The sequence below is a fragment of the Phalacrocorax carbo genome, chromosome 1, assembly GCF_963921805.1.
Source record: "Phalacrocorax carbo chromosome 1, bPhaCar2.1, whole genome shotgun sequence".
In the NCBI taxonomy this organism is placed as follows: domain Eukaryota; kingdom Metazoa; phylum Chordata; class Aves; order Suliformes; family Phalacrocoracidae; genus Phalacrocorax; species Phalacrocorax carbo.
In genome coordinates this window covers 213,616,219-213,633,949 of record NC_087513.1, presented here as the reverse complement: position 1 = coordinate 213,633,949, position 17,731 = coordinate 213,616,219, and the positions used below count along the sequence as shown (strand labels likewise).

Sequence of the window (17,731 nt, the reverse complement as noted above, 5' to 3'; positions counted from 1 at the left end):
TAGCTTTCCTCTCAAAAAGTTAATTCTTCTTGGTTTCCTTATCTACTAATTGGAATACAGAAAATATACCTGTTTCAGTGAACTGTACAACTTTGCTGTGGGGAACTCTGTTGGGTCCTATCTGAAAGACTTTCTCCATTGTTAATTTATACAACTAAATTGGAACTAAAAAATTCAGTCATTACCATTAGCCGATACAGAATCTTAAATCTAATCATTGTTTGTGAATGGACTTGAATTGACCCATTCTGCTGCAAAGTAAACATTGACTTCAGTGTGCTGTGCAATAGTTTACAAGAATACGGCTTTCCTGCAATCAGAGACATGGATACACATACCATGCTAGTTTTATTTTAAATCCAGCTCTCAGTCTACCAAAAGCAATAAAGCCATGGAGGACTGTTTTACAACTGGTGGATAAATACCCGGTCTTCTGCTAGCCCTATGGCCACCCACACTATTTCCCCACTGTGCTTGGAGGCCAGGTTTACCTAGGCTTATCTGCAAACGCTGTGATCACTACGTGGCAGTCTGAAGCCCCTCCTAAGCTCTTTTAACTGATCACACAGGCTAAGAGGGGGTTTCCTATTTTTTATGTTAAATGCCACGGTTCTGTAATTGCCTCTCTCCCGATGAATCTGTGATCATGATGCCTGCTGAGCCTTCTACAGTTATTTGGCAGAACTGAGAATCTCTCAGAAGCTAAAACCCAGACTGCTCCAAAGTAACATGAAGCACCCAAATAAGAAGGCAGCTGAATCGATGAGGAATCAATTAAGCTCTCTTTCAAGGATTTCCACTTAACTAAACTCTGAACAGCCCTCTGCAGAGGTTTCTCTGCTCTAGGACCACTATCCCACTACATTGGTAATGTCATGGGAAGCCTAAAAGCAGGAGGGCATGGCATGGAACCGGGCATGGATCAAAACTGGTGTTTTTTTTCTGTCCACTAAAGACATTTATAACATTTCTAGCCAGATAAGTATGTCCGGGATGAATGTTGCAGTGCAGGAAATGCTGAGGAGATGGATGGTCTGAAACTGTGTTCCTGTCCCAGATGACAGGCACTCTGTTATAAAGAACAATGCCCAGTTCACATTAAGGTTTAGGGCATGAAACCCCTGTCCTCAGCTTTGGCCTCCTGTTGGATCAGCCCAGCAAGTTCATTCTTTTCTTTGAGATGGCTGCTTTTGGCACCTGTGTTGACCTGGTAGTTGGGATACTCTTCCAAGAAGGGAGAGAGCGCATCCAACGCGTTCTCAGACTGAGGAGACACCTGCTCTGCGTGCCACAGCAGAAATCTAGGAACTTAAGGTAGCTCTTCAATAGATAGCTCTAGACAGTGGGTAAATCATAACTGCCCAAATAGCTTTGTGATCACAGACCTTAGTAACAAAAGTTTGGCAACAAGTCACTGGGAAGCAGCATTTCCTCCCTGTCACAGCAGGAGAAAAGGGCAGTTGTAAAAAATGACAGAAAACACTGTTAGCAGCAGAAGTGGTGAGAGAAGCTATGAATAAGACCGAACTACTAGATTTCATGAGATATGGTCATGCGAGCTCAGCCTCAGTCTCTGGCCAGGCCTTTTCAAAATGTGAATAAAAACATCATAACTTCTAACTTCTTTCCTGAGTCCCAGCTTCCAGTTCCCAGCTCTTATCATTAAATGTGCAGCCCATGATTTTATGCCTCCACTGCCAATTTAGGTCCACCATATACAAAATACTATTCCTGTTACCGCTCTTCTCCAGTGTACTTTTAAAGGTCTGAAGTACCGCACTGGATGTCAACCGTGCATAAAGTGAGTCGTTATGAATGAGTGATGGAGAAGGAATCCTTATCTGTATGCAGGCCAATGTACAACCACTGTCAACTGCCCAGAAAAAGTCAGTACACTTATTACACAGAGAACATAATTTCTATTGCTGCTTTGTATAATCAACTAGTGAATATCATGCATGTCAAGATGTCAACTACCAAACAGAGAACAGTGTGAAAATCACCGATTTGCATTTGAGGAGAATGAGGGACAAACCCAGATAACTTAATTCCTTTAAGAATGCATTCGCATCCAAGCATAATACTTTTTTGATGGGCCTGGGATTGTACTGATGATTCCCTCCGGGAAATGGTGCGTTCCCCAAATGCAGACGACCTGACTCACATATTTATTTTACCGCACGCAACCAAGATGCCTTATGATATGTGGTCTGTTGCCTCTTGGCTAGCAAGAAATACTTGGTCCAGTTTAAATAGGTCAAGAGTGAGACTATATCACATGTTAAGTTCTCTTTCACATTGAAGCGCAGGCTATTTCATTCTTCCTGCTACGCTCGGACAATAAGAGGTTAAGAGAGCCACCCTATAACGGCTTCATTAGTTGCCAGCACTTGGAGAATGAAGTCCTTTGCTAGGGCTCATTAAGAGGTGAAGGGAGATAGCATGCCAAAAGCCTGGGATACAGAGGATCTGTGATGGCAGACCCTGGAGAAAAGGGGTTAGGATGAGTGGTTCCTTAATTATCTTTCTTGTAGTAGGCATTGCCTTGGACGTTTCAGCTGAAATGGGTTATAAAGGACCTTTCTGTATTTTCTTGTGCAACAGTACTAAGATGCAAAAGGGAAGGGATTTAATTCTCCCTTGGAGAAGCCACAATGCCACTTCTGCTGCTCAGTACAGGTTATCTCTGGACTTACCTCTGCACCTTTCTCTAAAAGACTTTTTTTATATTTGGCAATCTACCAAAAAAGAAGTGCACACTGAGGGAAAGGGGATCCTAAGAAATTGTCCCTTGTGTGAAAGGTGAAGCATGTTTAATAAGCGTTTTTCCAGAGTGAAAGATCTGAGGTAGTACGGCAGCAGCCCCATCTCAAGAGATCAGGCAGTGGGCACACACAAAAAGCAGGAGAAAATCCCCATATCATCACTCCTTCCTACAATGCAGCGCAGAGCAGAATTCACAAGAAATTGAGTTGCACAGCTTGTCTATGAAGACACAGGCTAAGTGGAATGAAAAAAGATAACATAAACGGGAAACAGAATCTCTAATATTATTATCTGGTGAAAACCAAGGGGGTTATCCAGCAATCTGTGTTCCTCTAAGGCTCCCGCTAAAGTCAGGTGAAATCTACCTACTGAGCTGAAAGACTGAGACTAGGGTTCAAAGATAGTCTAGTTTTACTTTCCACATATGGCAACCCTCAGACTTTCACCTAGCTGCTTCCATACTGACTGATACCTTCTGAATGAATACAGCATACAGCATTTCAGACGGGTATTAGTTTCAACTTCAAGGTGCTAAGAACTGGAAAACCCACTGTGCCTCCTCATGTTTTACTCTGGGTTAGCAGATGATTATGCTGTTCTTATGCTCTGCTTCTCAAGGGGGTTTATGAAAGGGGCTGGCCTTGGCACTAGCCCACGCGGGCACAGTCCGATAGATTTCACTGGGACTGAACACAGTCCTAACTGCTTTGCTGAGATGAGGTTGATTTATGTAAGTACTTAATTCTTTCACTTAATAATTCTTCTGCTCTGTTTGGTCCTGTTTTACAGGACAATAAAAATCTGGCCCCTTCAGTCCATTCTACAGAACCTCCACCCCACTGGGCTGGGCGGTGCGTTGTTACATGTACTAACATGCTTGCTCAGTCTTATTTTAATCATGCAGGAAAAGCACCACACACCCTGTGTGTAAATCTGTCTTTCAAATCAAGTCATCGATTCAGTGGAAAGGTCCAGGTTAGAAATGGAAGTTTACAAATCACCTTAGCTGTGATTTTAGCTGTGAGGCACAATAACCTGAATGTTACAAGCAGCTCGGTGAGGAAAAAAGGTCTTGGAATGATGCTCAAGTTTGTCTCAAATAACCTCACACTGCCAAAGAAAGTTTGCACTAGATGGATTTATAAAAGCAGTATAAGGGAAGCTTATAAATCATCTGTACATGACCCTGCAGGTTAACGAAGGGAAAGTGAGTTCTGTTTGCGTGTAGAAATGAACATTTTTCCAAATCCATCCCTGCAATCCCCAAACCTCCATATAAACTCAGAATAATGACTCAATTATGAACTGCGCCACAAAATCACTAGAAATACACTACTGCCTTTCCCTTTACAGTGGTCTTATAAATGAGCTCATAGAGTGTGGAATTGAAGATGTTAATACGGGGAAAGGAAAAGTCTGGCACCAAATTTATCCTCCTATCAATGCAGGAAAGCTTCCCTACCTACATCTGCAAAAGTTTTGATCAGCCTAGTTTTAGCCCCAGGCAAGTAGGCCTCCTCTTTTGCTTAGTGTTCAACTCAGTCAATTTTACTTTATGACAAGCTTTCTAACATCTAACCCAAACGATGATTGTCGAAAAGGTTTTCTTTTATGTCCTTTGTACCAGTTGATTGAGTCTGCCCTGTCCTTGGAAGACACTCTCCTAAAACACTTGCAAGCAGTTGACCTGATTTTCTTTACACGATAGTAATTCCTCAGTGAAAATGTTGCTTATGTAATTTTTCTACTATATACACTCTTCTAATAGCTTTTTTTTTTGTCGCTTTGCTGAAAATTCATTTCATTTCATTGCCTATACTGAGCTGCCCTGGATATCTGGCCTAGTTCCACCCCAGCTGCGTAAGGTAAAGAAGTTGTTATTGCTGTGGTCTCTTGTTTGTGAGCACAATAAACACACAAAGTGGCACAAAAGCCAAAAGACTAATGTTCCATAGGTTCTGATGATTTAATGTACTATAGCATTTCTCAGCGTGGCATCTAAAAGCTAATTGCATTTGGAAGACAAGCCTCCTAAACAGTTTTTCTTTAGCCTTCATTTCGGATACCTGATGCAGATGTTGAGCAAGATGCTCATTCAGCTGAGGAATGAAAGGTCACAGTTCCAAACCTCTACACAAAACTGCCCATAAAAATCTGTCTTCTTGGTAGGTGCTTGTACTATTAAATACTTCTACTCAGTTAACTTATTTTTTACTTGATAGAGGACAGCGCTTAGAGTCTTTTAATAGGAACCTCACGTGACACTCATCCTCCTCTAGCTGAGCCTAGAAACGCACAGCCTTTGAATTCAGAAGGAAAACGAGACCTGAAGGATTGCACCTCTTCCCTCTTGTTTACAGCCACCTAAAGAATGCTTAGTCATCTCCTAAAAACCAAAACAGACCCTCTGGTGGCTACTGGGATTCATCAAGAGCCAACACCAGAACAAGCAGTTATATGTAGACCATCAATTACATTCATAGCAATATAATGAACAATAGCAAGCCTAGGTGGCTTTAATGGGGTTATTTATTATATTACTCTATGCTCAGCAATGGAAGCAGAATTATTTATGTAGTTGAGCTATGGCATTTCTGCTTCCAGTCATGCTCTACATGTGCTTTACTGGAACACATTTGTAGCTCCCTTTTTGCAGATCTAAGTCTGAATATTTTACAAAGTTTAAATAAAACAAAAAACAACAGTAAGTCACCGCTGACGTTACCGATTGAGCAATCATGTCCAGTCCAGTTGGGATCGCAGCTGCAGAGTCCAGTATCGGGGAGGAAGGTCCCGTGACCGGAGCATTGGTCCAGGCAAGTGGCTCTTGGGGTCTCACAATTTGTTCCACCCCAGCCAACCGAACAGTGACATTCTCCTCGCACGCACACGCCGCGGCCCGAGCACGTAGGATCCATGCAGTCCACTACATGCGAGAAGGAAGAGGAAGGAGACAGGGAAAGCAAATGGGAATTTCAGAAAAACAGCTATTGGGCTGCCGTCTACACAAACTTACTTATACAGTGTCTCAAGGCGCCGGCCAGAAAGCAAAGGCCTGTTGGGCACAAAACAGATGTTTCATGCAAGAAGACCGTGTCCCAAAAAGGCAGTCAGACATAAAACACTTACATAAAAAACAAAGGAAAATTTAATTATTAAATCCATTCTTTTATCCGGGCCCCCACTAATAAATGATCTTTCAAGTCAGAACAGGCTAATATCAATTAAGAATAGAAGAAGAATAATATTCTCTCACACACCTATTGTGCCTCCATTTATTCTATTAGAATAACCTAAATTACTATTACTAATGAATTCAAAGCTGAGCTCTAGTGTTGAGAGAGAATTTTACATAAAGATTCAGCAGAAGTTGACGTCCTTATTCAGCAAAATACATGCTTAAATTGAAGAATGTGCTGAAAAAGAACACAGGTTTCACAGACACTTATACAAATTTCACGTTAAACGTATCCTTAAACGGTTTTCTGGAGTAAGGATTAAACCAAAATCATATATTTTTGGATATCGCTGTTCTTCTGGTTTTATTTTTGATCTGATTCCTGAGTTATGTGTTTTGTAGGCAACTGTCAGCTCCTCTGCCCACGGGGGAATTGCACCCAGCAATCGAAAAATATGAAACGCACCAGACACCCTCCCAAAAAAGGACTGGAGGAGTTGATTATCTATTTATATAGGAAAGCACATAGGACAGCCTGAAGAAATTCCTCCCATCTCTTGAAATGGTGTGTGGCAGTGCCCTGGGGATCGGCGACAAGCGTCAGTCTGGCTAAGCAGCGAGGGGAAAGCTGTCCGGCTCCCGGCTCTCATACAGAAGAGCAGAACACGGCCACCACGCACACAGCAGGTTTGTTGTTCATTTTTATCCCTCCCCGTGAAAGCTAATAAGAATCCCAATGACCTGTTTAAGATCCAGAAACCTTAAAAGGAAACACAACGGCTGCTCTGATAATTCCCTGGATTCTCAGAACCTTCTCAGTCTGACAAGTAATGGCTCAGCAATTGCTATCCCAAGGCATGCGAGAGCATTTTCTGTTTTGTTTGATTCCTGGAGCCCTTCTCATAGCTGCAACAATCCTCAAAAATTGTAAGAGGCTGGAAAGGATGAGTCTATAAATCTCCTTCGCTGTTAGCGAGCTGGGAGCTAGGGTGCCAATTTTAGCATGAGACCCTTGGAGCCCTGGCCCTGTTCTTTCTTAGCAGTAATAAGTACGAAAAGGACTAAGAAATGGGTTAGCAGCCTCGTACGTTCTCAGCAGATGGTTTGAACATAGAGAACAAAGATCACAGGCTAACTGACACGAGGCTACCTCCAGGCAATTAATCATCCCTTCTGAAGGTCAATTGGGAAAAAGGTGAGTTTTACAGGGGGCTCCATCACAGGAGGCAGACAATCTGCTATCTCAGCTCTAACACAGACGATTATAGGAGGGGAATGTGCATGTCAGAACCCCCCATTTATCATAATCCCAAGGCCATTTTTCATGTTGAAATGAGCCCTTTCAGAAAATGTCACACACAATGGCTACTTTAATCTCAGCCACTAGCTGTATCTCTTTAGGCTTTTCTGCACCATCGGAAGGGCCTTGGGACAGGATTACGGGCTTCTGCTTTCTTCTTAATCAATTGCTTAGTGGATTTGGAGTACAATGGTATATTTTTAGGGAGTTCTGCTTGACAAAGTTAGTTGCTCAGCTCTGGGAGAAACGGAGATGGGGCGTGGGGCAGGAGGGCAGAGCTGACAAAATCTAGTGTACTTGGGAAAAGGCAAAAAAATAGAGTTTTGCAAATATCTGTGTTGCTGCTTGGAAAATGTCCCAAATGGTCTAATTCTTGGTTGGAAAATGCCCCATTTATAGTTCAGCGTTGTGCAGAACCTTTGCCAGGAAGATAAATCATGCAGCAAGCAAGGCTAGTGCCTCTTCTACACTTTCCCCCAATATGCTTCATGCTTCATTGATCACACAAGTTATTAGGCTTATTCGGTACCCAAAGAGTAACTTCTCATTTTTCACTGCTTAAATTTGCTCCCCTCCCTTTAATGTCTCGCTGGCTTAGCCCATGCTTTATAAAATATGGGCCAATAAACTAAGGAAGGAGGAAAGAAAAACTCATGTGAGATTGTTGGCTGATGTTTTATAAACACTGATGAACTTCTGTGGGGGAAAAACAAAAGAGAGAAGAAACCCTGGAGTGAAAACCCATCATAAACATGGACTATGCAGTGAAGTTACAAGAACTGAGAAATAATAAGAAATAATCACTACCAGATGGTCTTTCTTAGAAGAGAAATTCAAAAGTAAATGCAATTTTAAAAATAGTGTAAATCAACTTTTTTACTGGGTCTAAATATATATATATATATATGTGTATTTATATGTCCTGAAGATTCCCCGCGTGGCGTATTTCTGAGTTCCTTCGGCCCCTCACAACACAATACAAATTATGCCTTGAATATGAAAAACAAGTGTATTTCCAAGCATGCTTGGAAAAATACTAAACAGCTTATAAGAAAACTCATGTTCTCTTTGTTCTTCGTTCTTTTTCTAGTTTTTACCTAGTGGGACTGACACTGTCCCCTGCTGCAGTGATAACATGCAATAACTGAGTAGTGGCTGGCTTTTCTGCTTTAAATGTGACCAGGGAAAAAAGGTTCCTCTTAGAAAAAGGGCAAATCTTACTCTGATTTGCACACATTAAACACGTCTGACTGGAGGCAAAATCAGGATCTTTTAATTTCTGTTTATCCAGTAAAGATATGACCTAGTAAATACGAGGTCTACGGAGATGCTTTAAAGATACTTCAGTAGTCACAATCTTTGGGCTTTGCACGCCCCACAGCTTCGCCGGTTTATGCTTTCTTAAGCCAAAACGAAGCTTTCTCAAGAGATGGCTTATTGTTACAGAGCTGGCACTGCCTTCATCACCAACGTTTACTGATGCCGAAGCCATGTTACATCAGAGATGTCCCACTCCAATACGTTTAATGCTTCAAAAGAATTGCTAGATTAGATGGCATTTGAACGTCTGAATCCAATTCAGCCTATTCTCATTGTCTGTAAAATAAAACCATTTCAGATAAATCTCTATCCCACGTGCATGAAGATAACCACAAATTAATTCAAGCCACTGTGATTCTTATACATGTATCAAGTGGATGTCTTAAGTCTACCAGGTGGTGCAGAGGCCTTATATATGCATTCGTAGAAGCATAATTTAAACGTAATTATTTCTCAGGTCATCTGCATACAATTTTGAGAATAATTTTGTCAAATAATGCTGAACGTTATTCTGTAAATCAGGCACTTTTGGATGTACTTTTGTAACTGTCCAAATGATTTGTACACTTACAAAACTGTCCATTTTTTTCATTTAGCAACAAGAAGCAGTCACAGACTCGGGAAGATAAAGGTTTACAGTGGCAGGTGACTTCCTACACAAAAAGATTAAAGATAAGTGCTAAAAGGCACCGTATTTCTGAGCCACAAATCTAAATGTAAATGAAAAACGTTTGGGGGCTAATGTGAGAAAAATGTTATGGAAGAGCCATTACACTAATATCTGATTTTGAAGCAGAATTTAATTCAAGTCCTGAGCATTTCTAAGCTTTTAAAGCTGACAAGAATCAAGGACTTTCTCTCACGCACCACCATTTTTTGTACGTAAGCAACTGAAATCGCTTGGCATGGCACAGCAGAGGAGAAAGCACTGTAAAAGTAATTATACGTTTAGATGTATAAATGGAAAGGATGCTTTAATAAGAACATTTGAACATATGATTAGAAGTTCTGGTCTTTCAACTAGATTTGTCTCTCTGAAGCATTTGATGGCTTTTCATCCAATTATTGAACAAATATGATAGCTAATGACAAGTTATTACAATATATCATTTTTATGTTGTATCCATCTATTGTATCTCTAAGGTGCCTATTACTGTTCTGTTTAAGTGCCAGTCCTATTCTGAATCGCCTCCATCCCTGCAATTATACGACGACAATCAAAGCAAAAGGCTAATTGAATGTATCTTGCAAATACCTTCTTCACAGCTCTCGCCTTTGTATCCCGGGTTGCAGATACAGGTCCCCATGATGCACGTGCCGTGGTTATTGCAGGAGACATCAATGCACTGGTTCGTCGGGACATCGCATTCTGCTCCCTTCCAGCCACTATGGCACAGGCACCTCCCCTTCATGTACTGCCCGTTTCCACTGCACAGCACTGGGCAGGAGGCTGGGGAATGATAACAGAAATCACATTAAAACGCAACTGGTCACAGCCCTCACCTCAAACAAGAGCACAGGAGCCCAGGGTGGGATTTACATTCTTCATCCACAGTCTTCAGTGGGATTTGTTGATCTTTTCTTTGCCAAAACCAATTCTTTTACATGGATGACACCCAGCTGTTAACTCTATTCTCCTATGAATGTTTAAAACAAACAGACAGTACTCTTGAGTTAGAGTATGTCCTTGCTTTATGTCTCTAATACTTTTTTTTTCATTAACTAAACTCAGAATTTTGTTGTATTCTGAGTTTTCAATGCACTGGTGTCTTCTTCCAGCAGCACCACTGCCCTTAGATCGCTTATCACTACCCCTGACCTGCTGCCAGACTTCGTACTTTCCCTGAGACTGCCTCTGCTCTGGACCTCAGCCGTACACAAAGCACTCCCCTGTTTTTCTGCAGTAATTCTCAGCTTTACAGGTTTCAATTGCTTTGCTCAGAGTCCAGAATGCCATATTGAGGCTATTTCCCTGATTTAGCTCATGTCATACCATCAACTGAGTCTGCAGCCCCCTTTTTTGGCTATCACCTCTGCTGGATTCCATTCATCATCAGACAATGCGAAATTGGCTTCTAGTCTTTCCAAGCTCCCCATAATAAAAGTTGTCCAAATCTATCCTCTGATCTTTGTATCAGTTTATAAAGGAACTTTTAATTGTCCTTGTTTCCGGCAAAGTCGGCTGATTCCCAAGGCCAACCAGAAACAGGATTTCTTCCCTGTGATAAAGGGGAGAAGAGGAACATGACAAGCTCAAGCTGTGCACGATGGATCCTAGGATTAAGTGTTTTCTGAGATAAATTTGGAAAATGTCAGGCAGCGTGGGATGGGATGAACTGAAGGATACAGAGCAGGCTCCCCTGGGATGGGGAGGGCATCGAAAACCAGACCCCAGACGCCATCACCAAAGCTTTGGTAATCGCTGCTCTCTAAGCTTTCTTCAGCTCCTCTGATGGTGCCTTCTGCTTTCTCCATTCTCCACACCTGCCATCTCATGCTCCTTTTGACTTCTGTTCTGTTGTTTTCAAGGAAGCTGCTGATTTCTGTCCCTCAGAAACAACAGCCTTCCCTGTTCACTACCCCTTGCAACTTCTTGCTTAAGCCACATTCTTTTCCACTGCATGTGGCTGAAATTCAGCAGCAAGGACATATATTCAACACAGGCTTCTCTTGTTCACTGCTGCACGTCATCCTTAGGTGAGAGCAGCTGGGCTTCTCATCTGCCCCTCAGAAAGGCAATTTATGAACATTTTTATGCAGGACAAATGTGAAAGGAATATTCTGGTCTGCTGCTTAATTCAACTGCACTGGGAGTGTGATGAATACAATGTACCTCTTTTGCTCTGTTCCTGGCTCTGATTACATGCGGGAAAAGGTGTTAACATGGTTAAGGGAAACATTCCTCTCCTTCTCTTCCCATCTTTTCAGATAGTGATCGAACAATGCACATCCTGCGTTGTTTCTTTGCGTCCTTTAGTCAAGTCTGTTTGAGTGTTACAGAATTATAGCAACCTCAATAAACTACAAAGCATTGCCATCTCTGACTGTTGAGCCAGTTTGATATGCAGTGAACTATATTTGCCTGACCAAGATAAAAGAGGTTTAGAAAAGAAAGGAATTTGTCAACTGTTATTACTAAGGAGCCCTCTGCTCACTTTAAAGGAAGCACGTTGCAGTGGTGCGTTTCAAGTGCATCATTTGCAAGGAGATACCTACCTGTACAATACGGGACATAAATTGTTTAAGATACATTATGTTGTGTACATGGTTCACAGCAAACCCACTCTGTAATTTCACTTTTCAGTTAGGCTGATGGAATTTTCCACTCCACCCACCCACCCCAGTCTCAAATTTCAAATGCTCAGTAATGGAGCCTGTCCTTTCAAGGCACTGGAAGAGGATAGTCTGCAGCTCTTTTCAACAAGAAGAAAGAATAATTGCCTTTAACCAGTGAGAGGTTGCTGAGAAAGGCTTACATGTTTTCTTACAAGACAGCTGACCACTCAGTACAAGATCAGATAAATTACTGGCCATCTGCAATAGGTCTGGTACTCTACAGAGCCCTCTATGGAGCACACCTTCAGCACAGCCTGGAAAGGGCTGCTGCACATGTCAAGGCGATGGCAAGAACAAGACCTCCTTTGTAACATACCATAATGAAAACAGACAAAACAGGATTCTGGATTTTTTCCACTGCTACTTGTGCGACTCTTTTCCATATATAAAGATCTATAATTATTGTTTGATCATTTGGATTCCAACAAACAATATCTAAGCTGCCAAAATTATAGTAATTTTCTAGGGTGGTTATGGTAGCAACGACCCAAAGGCACACCGCTGGTCCTGTAAAGTTTAGCGACAGAGAGTAAGATCATTCTTTTGTTTGTTTACTTTACACAGAACTGTAAAACACCATCTCCCATGTTCTAAAGGCCTGTGAGCGCACCTCTGGTGATTCACTCTCATTTACTTGGTTTAAAATAATTGGGTAATAATACATTAATAATTAACCATTATTAAAAACAGAAGGGCTTTCTACTCCAGTTTCCCACTCATTTGGATAGCGAATTACAAGGCTGAATTGAAACAAAGGAACACCCAGGAAATCTATGACCTAGAAACCTTCACGTGGGCAGAGACCTGCTTATTTAAGGATTACTGCTCAGTACAGGGACTGATATATGGCTGCAGATGGATGTTGTAGCAGCCTTACACGTGCCACAGTTGTTGCCCTCTGAGGGATTTGTAGGTCAAAAGCAGCATCTTAGATTTCCCTGAAAACCAACAGGAACCCAAGGCAGGGGCCTTCGTATCTCACGCTCATGGCAAGATGAGCCATTTAACAAGCCCACTGGGTGGAAATGCATACACAGGTATTGTTTTGACACTGCAGGTATTAATCTGTCTTCCTAAAGGCACAGAGTAATCTGCGATCTGAACCCAGATGGTTCTGAACCAAAAGCCAGAGTCAAATAAAAGATGTTCATATCAGCCAGAGTAAGTGCTCTAGTGAAATGGGAGATACTCAGGTGGCTCAAGTGAAGTGCCTGAGAAAGCTCGCTGTATAACCCAGGAAGGGAGGTAAGCTCCTCTGAAAGTGGATTCAGAACAAAAGTTTAAATATTCTGACTCACAGTGAAGGAGCTTCTCGTTCTCCACTGACTCTACAGGGAGCCTTGTGGGGGAACAAACCCTGAACTTCTGCCCCTACCTAAAGTTAGGAGGTGTGATTAGGAACATGCTGTGGGAGATGGAAAAAAAACTCCTTTTGTCTCCAGCTCCACGGATTTGAAAAGGAGCTTGGAAATGCAAACCAAGTGTAAGGAAATGCAAACCAAGTGTAACCTGAGTCAGCAAGAAATTTGACATAACAGCTCTCAAGGATGCAGATTGCCACATCCATCTTACTGGGCTGTGAACTCTGAAACACCTCCGGGGTTTTAGCCTGGACCACACTGCCTCAGCAGAGAGCCCCCGGCCTGCGGGGTGTGCGGCCGTCCTTATCTCTCGGCTGGCCTACAGTGATGTGACCCAAGCTCAGCTGGAGGGGGAGAGGACGTGGGGTTGGACAGAGTTTAGCTCTCTTCTGGGAAGGAGCCAGCCTGCTTTCCAAAGAAGCAATGGGCTGGAGTGAAGGCTTGACCCGTTGCCTTGGCAAAGCTCCTTGTGTGGGCACTAAATTTTTACGCTACCTCCCTCCCCGAATTTATAAATCTGCATTTAGTTTGCTGGACTGTTTGAGCCAAAAAAGGCCTTGAAAAGGTTGAAGCACAGCGTTCTGGAATTTCCCACATGCAACGTTTTGATTTCTCGGACTGAAATGTGTTCTTACTAAATGTACTTCGGCTTGTTTTTTTAAATGTTTAAATAACCTAAAAATTTCAGGTCAAATGAAAATCCTTCCAAAACCATTTATTAAAAATACTTTTCACTTGAGCAGAAAAATATATTATATTGTTTGCTGGGGTAAGCCTCCTTCCCAGTTGTCCCAATCTTTTCACTTTTGGCCAGAATATCCAGTTCTTCCTGCCATTACTCCACCCCTAGCCTTACTCTAACCCTGCCCCACTCCCCACAGCCACGCTGTCAGCCATCACTCACAGCTCAGGCAGACTTGCAGGGCCTGCAGCAATGAAAAAGGTACTTCATTTTTGTAACTTCAGTGTCTTAAAAGAAAGTATCATTACAGGGTCGCACCACGCAATGACAGAGTGCTCTGCTAAACAAACAATAGCGCCGCATTTATAAGTCATGTTTTCTAAAGTTGCTTCCAGAGAGAAAATTCCCAGTGTGACATTTTGCCTGTCTGTATGCAGCTAGGGGGTTGTGTTGTTGCTAAGGCCACAGCAATCATGACTGGTAGCAAACAAATCCACAGCTCTGACCCGTTTCCATTCTACTGCAGCATCCCCAAGTTGGGTGAGGTGTACTTTGCAAAAGGCACAGGCGTGAATATAATTTCCACAAGAAAAATGTTAACTGAAGGGGAGAGGGGAAGAGTTAATCAAGTATAAATTCCTACCTCTGCCACAGTCAGGGCCCAGAAAGCCAAGGAAGCAATGGCAAGTCCCAGACACGCAGTCTCCATTCCCATAGCAATTACTGGGACAATTATCCACTGATTCTGGAAGACAAAAGAGAATTCAGATACGTCTGTAGGCAAGAAAACACCTCTGAGTTTGGGAGGGCTCTGGATGGCAGGACAGCTGAAACTTCAAAGCAATCGCGGCACTTGGGGCTGAAAGCATTAGTCTGAGCTCCACTCAACAGCACTCATCCATTTACACCAACGGATGGTTCAATCCTAACACGTCAGTGCTGAGCGACTGCAAATCCTGTGATTAAATCGCAGCTGCTCGGCACCCACCAGGCTTTGTCCCCACTTAGTACCTGAAAACTTCCAAATGTCTTTTCTTCCTGCTTAGTTTTCCAACCATTTTCCCTCTCTGAGTGCACTGGAGAGAAGCAATACCCGCCGTTCTCATGGCAGAACACGCACCTTTCGTCCGAATTCATTGACTTGGGTGAGTGAACTTGGGGCATTTATTTGTGCCGAACTGAGCCAAGCTACGATAGAAATGTTCCCCTCTGAAGTTACTGAACACAGACCCTCGGTTCATCCTGCCTGCCTGTTGAAGGATTATTTCTAAACAAATGCCTTCTGGTTTGTTCTGTAATATTGTACAAACAGCCCAAGGTGCTGGGGCTAATAGTGTGTCTTGGTGGAACAGGAATGGGACTATTCCACACCTTCTTCTGCTTCTAGTTGTCGTCTTAAATTCCCTGACTTTGGCAAAAACACTGGCTATTCATCTTTCAAGGAAAGTTAACAGGTAAGCAAAATGTTATCTCGCACTCTTATTTTGAGGACAGTCAAGAATATTGGTGCTAAATAATTATCTTTCATAAAAGAACACAAGCTGGAAAACATTCCATATCAAAACCAGAATGAAAATAATTTTATTTTCTTGATTAGACTGTGAGTGAAGGCTGAGTAAATGTGAGTGGGGCTCGGAAAGGTGATGGAATACCATGGTTCATTCCACACTATTATTTCACATTTTCTCTGAGGGAGATGCATATCATATTAAAACTGGATTCAGTGCTGCAGGAGGGGCAACGATGGTACATCGATCACGGGGTGGGTTGGAAATCTCAGCCGTGTGAATAATGACTGCGCTTTCACAGACGTACTTCACCAGGCCTTGTGGTAGCAAAGATATTTGTAAACTTCCTATCGGTGCAAGTGAAGAGAAACAGCTGCAGCAGAGATGTGCAGATTAGTTTCTAATCACAAATGAAAGGAAGCGTGTTTCTGGATGGGTGTTCTCCAAACAACAGCCGTTTCTGAAGGACATTTTAAAGGACGTGGTGTAATTTAATCATTCGTAAAGGCTGATAGCAGTTTTAAATACTAAAACCAGTTTCGGGCATTTAGGTTTTAAGTCTTGGCATCAGACATCTCATCATCAGATAGCTCCATGCAGCAAGGAAGGTACAAGGAAGTGCTGTCAGTTTTCTAACACTGAAGCTCTATAGTTAAGCAGATATTCACTTTACGGTGTATGGAAATACAATCACAGCACGTAGTCAACGCTTTGGGCTTGAGCTGCCACCTCTGTCCCACTCAGATAGCAGCCATGCTTCCCAGAATGAAGAAACAGCAACTCAGGACTCGTGCATTGATACTGATATTTAGGTGCACTAACTCTCACTTAATCGCAGGTATAAACACAAACCTGTCCTGTAAATGAAAAGTTAATATTAGCCCGTATGTATATAACCTTCAGAACTTTGTGATGTTTTAATTTCACTGCTGAAAACGAAAATAGCTTTGCTTTATGCATTTTTTCCCTACGCTTTCTTTTACAATGTTTATATCCTTCTTGTCTTCAAGAAATATATGCAGAAATTAGAAAAAAAGAGGTTATTTATTTATGCACATGCACATCATTACACATAAGAAGAACATATAGAGTGTGAATACTGTGAAACAAGATAATGAGACGGGCAAGATTTAACAGCTCCTGTTGCTGAAAGGGTCAGTCCTTTTCCTCTAATCCTCTCATCCCAGGTACAAGCCTAAGCTCCCTCTTCTCGTGCTGGTGCTGGCACTTGTCAGGCCCTTCAATGAGTTGGTTAAGCTCAAAAGGTGGCAAAAAAAATAATCTATGTGGCAGAGATAAAAACAAGTGAGCTGTTTTCTACTGCCTGAAAACCGGAGCGGGAGTGGGGCAACACCATTCAGCACCAGCGCAGGACTTGGACGCCTCGTGAAACCTCCCCATCGCTCTGTCGTTCTGGGTCGGGTCTGCAAGCTCCAGCACCGCTGCGGTGCGGTTACGCACGCGTGACCTTCGAGTCAGCGGTAATACCGGCGTCAGCGCTTGACGCAGGACAGACCCCCAGTGTTATGACAACACCTATAGTATATTAAAAACTTTTTTTAAAAGCTTTCTTTCAGGCTTTTGCTTTGAAGGACTAAACTGAGTCCTTGAAAAGGAGTAAAATATCCATACAACTTTCTTGGTATATTTATGTTACGTAATAAATAATGTTTATGCAAAATAATAAAAAATCAAAGCAACATCTAAAAAGCAATGTAGCATCAGGCACGGCAGCTGTCCCAAAGTGTAACGACTCACCACATCAGCTAAAGGGTAATCTTCATTACTGGAAATCGTATTCTGCATTTATAGGGTGGTTCAGCCTCGGACAAGACAGGCAAGGCTCAGAACACCTGCTAGACGTCGGCCTCAGGTTAAACTGAATGACTCTCGTCCACTATACTGACTAGTATAATGGGATCCAGAAGTTCAGAGTGACCACAGAAATGGAGCATTCCTGTGTTTAGGTAACCCAACTTGCCTGACTCTCAGCGTGAATCCATTTAATGAACTTCAGTGGTGTATCCTTTTCTTCCCTGACTAGTTCAGATGTAGATATTGTCAGCAAAGACACCTATAATTGGTCAGATCCCATCCACAGCGAGCAACACTAATGCATGTCAAAAAAATATTCACGTATATTTTGTGGTTCATCTACAGATCTGGCATTTTACTTGGCAAAAATGCAATGATACGTGCACTTACCACTTCATATATCGCTATCTCCTCAGTCCTTGATTTCCCCGACCCTCCCTTGCAAGTGTGCCCTAACTGCGTCAT

General features: G+C 42.3%; 1 protein-coding gene across 6 annotated transcripts in view; it reads right to left on the bottom strand.

Moving 5' to 3' along the window:
• The window catches only part of TENM4 (teneurin transmembrane protein 4), a 607,970-nt gene that overhangs the window by 140,407 nt on the left and 449,832 nt on the right, over positions 1–17,731 (bottom strand). For all 6 annotated transcript variants that reach the window (XM_064441474.1, XM_064441478.1, XM_064441476.1 and 3 more), the window contains 3 exons: positions 14,587–14,688; positions 9,820–10,014; positions 5,492–5,692 (listed from right to left, as the gene is read on the bottom strand). In XM_064441474.1, the coding sequence (XP_064297544.1) occupies positions 5,492–5,692; positions 9,820–10,014; positions 14,587–14,688 (498 nt within the window). The remainder of the gene's footprint in view (positions 1–5,491; positions 5,693–9,819; positions 10,015–14,586; positions 14,689–17,731) is intronic.